The 11,804-nt window shown below is 47.8% G+C and overlaps 1 protein-coding gene across 1 annotated transcript; it reads left to right on the forward strand.

The window, feature by feature from the left end:
* Positions 1–788: 788 nt before the first annotated feature.
* gsg1l (gsg1-like) lies at positions 789–11,291 on the forward strand. Its single transcript, XM_029508956.1, has 5 exons — positions 789–1,080; positions 6,159–6,206; positions 8,673–8,825; positions 9,721–9,832; positions 10,925–11,291. The coding sequence occupies exons 1-5, from the start codon at positions 789–791 to the stop codon at positions 11,289–11,291; spliced, it is 972 nt and encodes a 323-aa protein (XP_029364816.1).
* Positions 11,292–11,804: the final 513 nt, after the last annotated feature.

Genomic DNA, 11,804 nt, shown 5'->3' on the forward strand with positions numbered 1-11,804 from the left:
TCCACCTCCGTCAGAGTCATGGGGTCAGTCTGGGACCAGATCAAGACCGAGACCGAAGAATCAAAATCCTGAAGCTGAAGGCAGATCAGAGTTTCCTCTCTAATTCACTTTGTGTGAAGTTAAATGATAAATTAAAGTGAGAGAGAGAGAAACAGAGAGAGGGGGAGGGGGGAGAGAGAGAGAGAGAGGTAGAGCAGGAGAGAGAGAGTGAGGCAGACAGACTCCCCCCTCTCTCTCTCTGTCAGTCCGTCTCCTCTCTCAGAGGAGGAAGCTGTCTGATGGACGAGGACGTTTATCAGAACATTTCTGCTCCACAGTGTCTCCGTCCAGGGAGAGTCCGGACCAGCTGCCCCCTCTGAGGACGGAGAGACGTCTCTGCCTCCTTTCTTCTTCATCCCTCCTCTTCCTCCTCCTCCTCTTTCCTCCTTCCTCCTCCTCTTCCCTCCTTCCTCCTCCTCCTCTTTCCTCCTTTCTCCTCCTTCTTTCCTCCTCCTCTTTCCTCCTTCTTTCCTCCTCCTCTTTCCTCCTCCTCTTTCCTCCTTCTTTCCTCCTTCTTCCCTCCTTCCTCCTCCTCCTCTTTCCTCCTTCCTCCTCCTCCTCTTTCCTCCTTCCTCCTCCTCCTCTTTCCTCCTTCTTTCCTCCTTCTTCCCTCCTTCCTCCTCCTCCTCTTTCCTCCTTCCTCCTCCTCCTCTTTCCTCCTTTCTCCTCCTCCTCTTTCCTCCTGCCTTCTGCCTCTTCCTCTTCCTACCTCCTTCCTCCTTGGATGAACTTTCACGGCTCTGTCGGGGATGATGAAGACTACTCGGAAGTGTCGTGCGCTGCTGTCGGTGTGTTTGAACCTGGTGGCGCTCTTCTTCTCCACCACAGCCTTCATCACCACCTACTGGTGTGAGGGGACCCAGAGGGTCCCGAAGCCGAACTGCAGCCAGCAGCGGAGACACAACTGCATCGACTACGGAGTGAACGAGACGGACCAGAATAAAGTCCACTACAGCTGGGAGACCGGGGACGACCGCTTCCTGTTCCGCCGCTTCCACACCGGAATCTGGTACTCCTGCGAGGAGAACATCCACGAGGCAGGTGGGCACTTCCAGCTTAGAACACCTGAGGAGTTAAGAGACAGGAGACAGGGGAGAGAGGAGAGAGGAGAGAGGAGAGGAGAGAGGAGAGGAGAGAGGAGAGGAGACACGAGAGAGGAGAGAGGAGAGAGGAGAGGAGAGAGGAGAGAGGAGAGAGGAGAGGAGAGGAGACAGGAGAGAGGAGAGGAGAGGAGAGAGGAGAGGAGAGGAGAGGAGAGAGGAGAGGAGAGAGGAGAGAGGAGAGAGGAGAGGAGAGGAGAGAGGAGAGGAGACAGGAGAGAGGGAGAGGAGAGGAGAGAGGAGAGGAGGAGAGGAGAGGAGAGAGGAGAGGAGAGAGGAGAGAGAGAGAGGAGAGGAGAGGAGAGAGGAGAGAGAGAGGGAGAGAGGAGAGAGGAGAGGAGAGAGGAGAGGAGGAGGAGGAGAGGAGACAGGAGAGAGGAGAGGAGAGAGGAGAGGAGAGAGGAGAGGAGAGAGGAGAGGAGAGAGGAGAGAGAGAGAGGAGAGGAGACAGGAGAGAGGAGACAGGAGACAAGAGAGAGGAGAGGAGACAGGGAGGGAGAGAGGAGAGGAGAGAGGAGAGAGGAGAGGAGACAGGAGAGAGGAGAGGAGAGGAGACAGGAGAGAGGAGAGGAGACAGGAGAGGAGAGAGGAGAGAGGAGAGGAGAGAGGAGAGAGGAGAGAGGAGAGGAGACAGGAGAGAGGAGAGGAGACAGGAGAGGAGAGAGGAGAGGAGAGAGGAGAGAGGAGAGGAGACAGGAGAGAGGAGAGGAGACAGGAGAGAGGAGAGGAGAGGAGACAGGAGAGAGGAGAGGAGACAGGAGAGGAGGAGAGGAGAGAGGAGAGGAGAGAGGAGAGAGGAGAGAGGAGAGGAGACAGGAGAGAGGAGAGGAGAGGAGACAGGAGAGGAGAGAGGAGGAGAGAGGAGAGAGGAGAGGAGACAGGAGAGAGGAGAGGAGAGGAGACAGGAGAGAGGAGAGGAGACAGGAGAGGAGAGAGGAGAGGAGACAGGAGAGAGGAGACAGGAGACAAGAGATAGGAGAGAGGAGAGGAGACAGGAGAGGAGAGAGGAGAGGAGACAGGAGAGAGGAGAGGAGACAGGAGAGGAGAGAGGAGAGGAGACAGGAGAGAGGAGACAGGAGACAAGAGATAGGAGAGAGGAGAGGAGACAGGAGAGGAGAGAGGAGAGGAGACAGGAAAGGAGACAGGAGAGGTCTCTGTGGAGATCCAGACAACTCTGAGGAGTTTGAGGAGTTTGAGGAGTTTGAGGAGCAGACAGACTTGTTGGTCTGTCAGATGGAGTTTTTGTGCGTTTCTGTGGTTTTGTCTCAGAAACGTCCAAACAAACCATGAGCCTGAGTGTTGAGTCCTGTGTGTGTCTGTGTGTATAGATGTGCAGCAAACATGAGACATTTTTATTGGTCCTCATGTTTGTGTTTTAGGGAAAAGGAAAGTGAATGCATTGTGTGTGTCTGTGTGTGTAGCTGCTGGATCTGCCGTCCTGCAGCTCTGATGATGGTGATGGAACGTTGTGTTACTGTGTTGTTGCGTTGTAGTGAATGTAAAAAACTGCAGGATCAGGTGACTCACCCTCTCTTAAACCGTGTTTGGAGTTCGGAGGAGACACATCGATAAATCCCTGAGTTCAGTTTCACATCACAAACAAACAAACAGTGAAAGACTCACATTTCATTCATGAGGTCAAACGGACACTTGGAGCTTTGTGTGACTTTGTGTGAGCCGTGACGTGATAAAGACACATTTCGGCCCAAAGACGTCACTCATCAGTTTCTTTGCTGCTCTGAAGTCTCCAGTTTGTAATTGGTCTCTCTGCCTTCGTGGGGGATTTGTCTGAACTGGAGTGGGATAAATAACTCTGAACGAGCTGTCGGGTCAGATCAGCGTCTCTCAGCCTGGGTTAGAGTTTGTGTGTTTTGTGTGTGGCTGTTCAGGACAAACAGGCTTGACGTCCCTTCACAGTGTGACTCCCTCTTTTGTCCTCCGGTGTCACTCTGCTGGGACAGTCCGGTCTGACTGTGATGCGTTCAGGTGCAGGATGTGGCTCCTGACCTGCTCTACCTTTCCTTTTGTTGAAGTCGACGCTGCTGTTGTTGACAACCAGCTCAGGTCGGATGTGAAAATCCAATCGCAGCCCTGACCTTGGTCAGGAAGAAGACTAATAAATAAATTCTGTTTAGTGTTGCACGTTTTTCCGGCGAGGCAGAAATACTTCCTCTTCTCAGCATCAGCAGGAATAACGAGCCTGTCTTTAATATTTAACTGCAGGAAGGAGAGAAGTGGATCCGATTTATGGACGATTTCACTGCAACAGGTGACAGTCGACGTTCCACCTCGTCGGCGTTCAGGGGAACATCCTCCATCTGTTGTTTTCTGTCCGGTCTGGAAGAAGAGCTTTCACTCTGGGTGAAGCAGGCCAGAACACAAAATCTGTCACAAACAAAAAGCCAAACAGCAAAACTAAACTAAGCTGAGATCAAACTCAGCCTTTAAACAGCCTTTACTCTGAAAACACACATCTGGTGGTTGTAGAAGGAGATGAATGTTTACATTTTAAAAGTCTCTTTGTTTTCTCTAATCCAGCGTGAGCTGCCGCCAAGTGACGAAGAATAAACTAGAAAAGCAGAAGAAGGCAAAATGCTGGATGTTGACACACTGAAACAGAAAGCAGAGCTTCACCGTGTAAACTGGAGAATTTGGATCTCGTTCTCCTGCAGTGATCTGAAAGGCGTCAAATTATGAAGTTGATGATGATGGTGATGAGCTGAAAGCTTCTTACCCCAAAGAGAGACCCAGATCAGGCATATCTTTAGGTAAATGTAATAATAATAATAATAATAATAAGCCTGCTGAGGCGATTGGTTTTGTCACGGCCTTTTTGTTGAGTTTAAATTCAGCTGAATGTTTAAAAGCTGAAACGTGGAGGAGCTCAGATGCTGACTGAGGACCGAAGGGTTATGGTTCGGACAGGTCCCCGCTCTGATTCATCATCCAGCTGCTGTTTCGTCTGCACCAACAGACACACAACTTTTTATTAAAGGTAATTAAAGGTGGAGCTGCAGATCACTCAGCGCAGCTTAACCCGCTTCATTACATCACGACAATCTGGCGCCGGCGGCGGAGATGCTCGTAAGCAGCTCAGCTCCATGCAGTTTTAACAGCAGTAATGAGAAGTTGGTCCAGCAAGAGGCTTTTTCTGAAAGTTCACATTAATGTTAACTCATTGTGACTCATTGTGAAGTTGTGCGTTTGCTGTACTTGGTTCACTTCCTGAACATGTGGATCACAGTCACGGGCTTTAGGCCCAGAAACCATTTCAGTGTCACCTGACGCAGGACCAGGATGTTCTTTGTGCGTTTGGTAGTTTCTGAGGATCTTTGTGGTTCAGTTGTGTTCCTGATCTCAAGCTGCAGACCGACACCTTTTGTCTCTGCGGGGCAGATCCGGCTGAAAACCACAGCAGGAGTGATGGTACATTAGCTGTTGTTTCGCAAAACCATTTGTACTCATTACAGCTGCAATTAGCCCCGAACGACTCGGTATCAGTGATTAAACAGGCTGCTGCTGCAGGCGGAGGGAGGAAGATGAAGGAGCAGAGCTGAAACACGAGCACGCTGAAATCCACCTGAGGCTTCTTCTAAACGAATCAATTCTGCTGCGGGTCCTTTTTGTGTTGTGTTGGACTGACGGTGTTCAGAGGCAGGCGGAGGGTCACAGACCGGCCCGCTCGCTCTTTAATTACATTTTGGATTCATGTCTTAATCAGCTCACCTTGTCGCTTCGGCCCATTTTCGCTCCGGCTCAGCGAGTTACGGTCACATTCATCTGCTTTCCCGCCCGCTCTCCTGACCTTGGAGAAGATGAATTATTAACATCTCAGATGAGATCCTCTGCAGTGTGGCCAAATAACACAAAGCATTTACAGCACTGGTCACAATGTCTGCCCTGATCGTTCAGCTGGAGGAGGACTGGAGGAAGTTTCTGGAAGAATCAGGTGAACAGGAAGGATATAAACAACAGGGGGCCTACAGGTATGAGGTCCACCTGTCCAACTGCAGGTCGGGGCCCGGCCCTGGGGTCAGCCCCTCCACCGCGCCGACCCCGACTTCATTTGTATTCTAGCTTGGCAGAGATCGAACAGTCCTCCCTGATGGTTTTGGTGAAAATGCAGAAAACGACACCATCACATGATCCAAAAGAAAGAAACTGATACCAGCAAACAGGAAGAACAACAGTGTGGGTTATTGATTATTAATTAGCTCGGTGCTAGTTCGCATTCAACAATCAGCCATGTGTAATTCCTAAATAAACATTTCATTTCTAATTGATGCTCCACCTATGCGTTTTGTTCCTGTTTCCACCACTGTGGATCAACAGTGTCTGATCAGTAAAGTTAGATTGAGGTAAAGTTCTTTTTCACCTCTGAAACTCTGAAAGCAGCCACAGACGAACGAGTCCATTCATCTGTGTGGAGGGAGGCAGTTATGGATGGGCCTGCAGCCTGTGACGCTGCGGAGGTTGAATTATGGCCGGCGATCTGTGACCCGCTGAGTTTTGATCAACTCTCTGCAGCCTGAGCTCCAGAAACAGGAGCAGACTCTGCAGCGTGCACGTGCTGATGCAACATGGGAAAAATACCATCAGCGGTACAACAGCGTACAACACGATGTAGCCAACGACAACGTCTTTCCTGCTCTGTGATGGTCAGCTGATCTGTCCAATCTGAAACCGACTTCAGATCTGCATCCGTCTGACTCCCTGACTCTGCACTTCCTGTGTGGGCCTGCTACAAAATAAAACGCTAATAACGAAGGCCAGTGACATTGTGGAGTCGCTGTGTCTTTGTTTGGTGACCCTGACTGATGATTAGCTTTATTTTTTAAATCAGTTTAACACGCTGACACTAACTCTTTCCTCGCTCTGCGTCCTTGTCTCCTTCTCACTAATCACCTCTTTTCAATCCGTCCTTCGTCTTTTCTCATTTCTCCTCTCTGCTTCATTCCCAGCTCATTTCACCTTGAATGTTTCCCCTCTCCTCACTTCTCCTCCTCTTTCCTCCTGCAGGTGAGAAGTGTCGGAGCTTCATTGATCTGGCCCCGGCGTCGGAGAGAGGTGAGTAATGATGGTCATTAGACATCACGTCCACTCCCTGCCGCTCCCCACCTGTTCATCCGGCCCACAGAAACCAGGAAAAAAACAAAACCAGATAGAAACATCTCTCTTCCACACTCCAGCATGACTCACTTATTTATTTTACCTGCACAAGAGAAAATATGAGATTATTCCTTCGGAAGCTGTGTTTTAAAGGTCAGATCCACCTTCTCCTCCAAACACGGCGTCTGCTGGGTATAAAAACCAAGATGGCTGACGGACAGGTGACGTCACGGGGGATTGAAATTTGCCTTGAGAAGAAGATTAAAATCAGATTTTTCTGAAGAAAAAGCTTCTTTGTTCCCATCAGCTGTCTCTCATGTTAGAAGTGGAACGCAGATCTTTGATCCGTCATCAATAATTCTGTTTTTTCTGAACCTCCTGATTTCACCGTTGGAGTTCAGACAGAATCAGGATGTTGGATAATGAGGCTGCTCATCATGAGCTCTTTGAATGAGTGGTTCTGGTTCTGGTTCTGGTTCTGGATATCTGACGGCTTCAGGAGGAGGAGCTGGACGATGTCACACACCTTCGATTTCACACAAAGATATAAAGCATTCATCAAACAAACTTCATCTGTCCACAGCCGCAATTGAAGTGAATGGGGAAATGTTCCTCTGTCTCCCTGATTTATTAGCCCAGTAAACGTTTTCCTGTCTCCAGTTTCAAGTCCTGATGAAGCTCCTTATTTAAATTATGGCCCTATTTAGAACTAATGGCGTGGGGGCGTGGCCACAGTGTGATGAAAGATTGTGCCACCCAATCAGGATAGAATACAGGTGAGGTGAGGTTGGTGGTTCGATTGCTTTGGCTTCCTCTAGTTTCCCTCAGTTTCTGCCGCTAATCAATCTAGTTTATTTATAAAATAAAATAAGTGTGTTCTGATTATTGATCCAATAATCAATAATTTTGTAGACGAGGTCGAATAAAAGACATTTTAACAAACCTGGACAGACTTTGTCAAGAAAGGAAGACACAAAAACTGCTGCCACATCTGAAGCCCCACACAGACATACACAGATAATTAAAGAAGTAATTAAACCCATCTGAGATGAGACTCGGTCTGATGAGCTGCTTCCTTCCTGTTATCAGTCCTGCCGACTGAGTCCCTCCGAACAGGTTTTATTTACCTTCTTTGGTTTTAATGAAGTCTCAGTTTGCTGATACATATTCAATATAACAGAAACTGGGGAGAAAATGATTTTTGGTCAATATCGCAGCATTGTGATTTTACCTTGCAGGAGTTTGATTCTATCGACTGGTTGGAAATGAAATCTGCAGCTGATGAGGAAGCTGATGGAGTTTTCATTAAAACTCAGATCTGAGGCCAGATGACGTCCCTCAGCTCGCAGGGACTTTTATTAAATTTGAATAATTTTTATCAACATGTACATAATGAATGAATGAGCCCGTGTAATATGAACTCAATGAACAAAATTTGAATTAGCCACACATACTGTCCATCACACGCAGCTAAATTAAAAAGCTGTAAAACGATGAGCCTCCATCAGATCGTGTTCCTCTGGTGGCTGAGCAGCTCTCTCATCTTTCACTTCTGCAAAAGCTGCAGAAACTTTCTTTTTTCAGACTTTTTGGAAATCTGTAACAAACTCCCAGACGATGTAAAACCTCGCCTCTAGATTCACTTTCAATTAAAATTTCCAGCCGCATTGTCACTCCTCTTCTATTTAAAGCATTCTTGTCATTACACTCAGCGTCTTATGTGAAACACTTGAATATAGAAATTAGGTTCCCGCCCACAGAGAGCAAATGTGACAGGAAATCAGGCTCTCATATTGGCTCGCTCGGGGAGACTCACTGATGCTCAAATTGAAAAGTCGGCCTGCAGGTTGTGTCCTCCCCCCAGCCACAGAGCAGATAATCACTTTAATTCACTGCCGCCTATTAAAGAGGAGCCTTCTGAGTTTTATAGAACTCTAACTGTGGAGAGGAGAACCAGGAGCTGTGGTGATGAGAGGATCCTGATTCTCTTCATCATCCTGCATCCTGTCATCTTCTTCGGATTTTATTTCCCTCTTCGCCGTAGAGAACACACATGCTAAAGAGCCAATCAATGTGGCAGACGGGCAGGTGGGGATATCAAACACACCCTCCTCCTCCTGCAGGTCCGTCAGAGACAAATGGCTCGACGGCAGAATCACAGAGAGGACGGTCAAATGTCCCTGCTGTCCTCTGTCTGTCCTCAGAGACAACAAAGACAGCAAGCGCTGAATAATATTCACATCTGGGGAGGAAACAGCTGTAGAACCTCTGAAGATGTCAACCGGATTGTTTATTTGTTGAAGCTCAACTTAACTTAATGTTTCGACATGAGTCTCACAGATTTCCTCTGCTGTTGGTGTTTCTCCTGTTCCCTGTCTAACTGAGCTGAGTGTGTGTGTTTTGTGGGTTTTTCTGTGCGTTCAGGTGTGTTGTGGTTGTCTGTGGTGTCCGAGGTCCTTTACATCCTGCTGCTCGTCGTCGGCTTCAGTCTGATGTGTTTGGAGCTTTTCCACTCCAGCAACGTCATCGACGGACTCAAGCTCAACGCCTTCGCCGCCGTCTTCACCGTGCTGTCCGGTAAGATGGGCAGAAACACTCTGAGATTTAAGAGCGAAGCAGAGTCTGCTGCAGATTTGTGAAAGGTCATCCAGGGTCAGAGGTTATCCCTTGGAAGCCTTCGTTGGGTTGGGAGCCAGGGATGTTTCTGCCAACTCACGTTAAACCTGTTACACAAGAAGCTGGCTGAGCGTCCGCCATGTTCGCTGTAAGAGGCGGCTGCAGCTCCCAAAAACGAGAGAACAAATATTAGCGCTGAAGTTTTCCTTATTATGAAGATAAAACGTCTGATTTAAGTTCTTTAACAGACACACAACGAGCAGGAAGCGAACCATGAAAGCTTCAGAAAGTTAACACATAATGCTGAATGTGCAGTATTTTGTAGACTAAACACAAACACACATAAATCTGCAGCAGCTGACGGATATTCATCACACACGTGACACACTCATAGACTGTGTAACTTCTGCACTAATGTGTGTTTATGAGCGATTATTCCTCCGTCTCTGATTGATCGGCGGTGCGGCACGTTCAATCAATTGATACTCTGTAATGACTGATTATGATAATTACACGAGCTCTGATTTATTTGACTCAGACGTTCGTGATTTACTGAGATAATTATCAGAGCAGGTGATCTGGAGTTTTACCGGCTGATCGTTTAGTCGTTCGCAGCCTTTAAAACAGCCTCTAAGATGTCATCCGCTCATTGGTTCATCCTCTGGGGAGCAGGAAGGTGACTGCTGAGGCCACTGACTTGTTGAAATTCCACCTTCACAATTTCTAATTTCCAATTTTCCAGACTTAAAATCCTACTTCCATGTATTTGTTTTAATGTTGTGATTTGTCATCTTTTCTTTGTGTGTGTGTGCGTCTTGCTGGCCTTTTGTGTGACGTTTGTGTGTCGGTGTTGCAGGTCTTCTGGGTATGGTGGCCCACATGATGTACACTCAGGTGTTCCAGATCACAGTCAGTCTGGGTCCTGAGGACTGGAGGCCTCACAGTTGGGACTACGGCTGGTCCTTCTGGTCAGTCAAACTCATAAAGACATTTAAATCACAACCACACAACGATGGGACGAGCTTTTTGTATCCTGCTGCTCCTGTTGTGTTTTATCATTCAGCAGCTGACACTGTTACAAATTTGGAGGATTTCTTGGAATGAATTTTGAGGAGATGGTCTCTCTCCCTCATATTTGTATTTCTTTTAATTATTTTTGTGTAGTATTTATATGTATATCGACTGAGACTCAGAAACGGCTTCCACACACAGAATGTGGGAATATTATTGGCTGGTAGTTTCATATGCTGCTGGAGGTGGGGGGAGTGTGTCAGGTGGTGTTCTGGCTCACAGCGCTGTTGTTTCTCAGATAATTATCAGACAACACTCGTCTCGACCTTCCGTGCTCGCTGCTCGGAGGTGGAATCGAGCTGCAGCTGTCGTCTGAGTTCACTCGGGTCATTTCTGGATCAAATCTTCGCGGCAGTGTGTGATTTTCACACTTGATTAATAAATGTGCAGTTTTGTTTCCAATAAGCCTGAAAAGTTTTGCAGCGTGAGAAAAGCTGTGAGTCATTCAAACAGCATCATCTCATCAGAAAAGATGTTTTTATCTTTGTTGATGTCTTCAGATTGATAGTCGCAGTTTGATTTCCTGATCTCGGTTAAAGATGATGGATTTCTGCCATTTCCCAGCTTTTCTTTTACTCGTCATATTTAAGGCTCCTGACTGATTTCCTGTCGTACGCCTCAGCAGTCACTCAGTCAGTTAGCAGCACGATAACGTTAACTGGAGCGCAGAGTCAGACTGAATCACCACAGATGTCTCTGTGAGGACTGCGTCTGGCTAACAACACACATTTTGAATTGTGTGTTTGCACTCTGCTGCTGACGGACGGCTTTAGCACATGTTCATTCATCATTCCCACTTCCTTCCTTCCATCCGACACACGAGCAACCAAAACTCTTCCAAAGAGTTCCCACATCAGTAGCCTGATAATGAGACGATGCTGTTTTTCATTCTGCTCCGTCTCCAGGACGTTTCAGGGCCTTCACCAAAAAATCTGTAAAACACAAACTTCTCCTTCTCACCTTCTCCCTCTGTGTCCCCGTCTCTCCAGCATGGCCTGGGGATCCTTCACCTGCTGCATGGCCGCCTCCGTCACCACCCTGAACTCCTACACCAAGACGGTGATCGAGTTCAGGCACAAGAGGAAGCTGTTTGAGCAGGGCCTGCGCGAGGAGCAGAACTACCTGGACCAGGAAGCCTTCCACTACTTCCGAGACCGCTCGCTCCAGTCCATCTCCAGCACCGTGGAGGTCTACCCGGGCCACAGCGGGGCCAGAGCTGGGATTGTTGTCGGGGGCCCCGGTCCGGGATCAGGCCCCGGTCCAGGCCCCGGTCCGGGGCGGGGCAGGATGAGAGCTGCCTCTGCCTCTATAGACCTGGGGGAGAACACAGACTCTCTGGGGGAGGAGCAGTGCTGAATGGGGGTCAGGTGGGACCGGGACCTTCTGGTCTGGACCTGGATACTGGTTTTCACGCCAAATTCAAAAGCACAGCAGCCGTTTTTCTTTGACTGAAGATGATGATTAACGGACTTGACAAGAAGAGACGTGAAGAACACAAATACATAAAGTTAGACGGATATAACCTACATATGAAGTGAACGTGAATATTAAGTGATGAAAACCTCCTGGATGGAAATGATCTCACAGTGCTATGTGTAGTATTTTAACCCAGTTCATCATAATAATGATAACTTTTATCTATGTAGCAACGTTTAAAAACAAAAGTTTACAAAGTGCTTTTATGGACAAAGAAAAAGGACAACAAAGAACAAGACGCACAACAAGGCGGAAATGAACACGACTAAAGGAGAGGCCGATGAAATACAGAAACCAAATGATAAAAACATAAAATAAAATAAAGTAAAACTGAAGAGATGTTAAAGACCTCTGAGCAGCTGACTGGACAGTCCGCAGCGTGCTAATGTTTGT

Source organism: Echeneis naucrates, chromosome 8 (genome assembly GCF_900963305.1).
Source record: "Echeneis naucrates chromosome 8, fEcheNa1.1, whole genome shotgun sequence".
Classification (NCBI taxonomy): Eukaryota; Metazoa; Chordata; class Actinopteri; order Carangiformes; family Echeneidae; genus Echeneis; species Echeneis naucrates.

What these genes read in the sequence shown, in the direction of transcription:
- gsg1l (XM_029508956.1), top strand. Translation starts at nt 789, where the DNA reads ATGATGAAGACTACTCGGAAGTGTCGTGCGCTGCTGTCGGTGTGTTTG. An exon ending in CGTCTTCACCGTGCTGTCCG is followed by an intron (nt 8,826 to 9,720) that starts GTAAGATGGGCA and finishes TCGGTGTTGCAG; the next exon opens with GTCTTCTGGGTATGGTGGCC. An exon ending in GACTACGGCTGGTCCTTCTG is followed by an intron (nt 9,833 to 10,924) that starts GTCAGTCAAACT and finishes CCGTCTCTCCAG; the next exon opens with CATGGCCTGGGGATCCTTCA.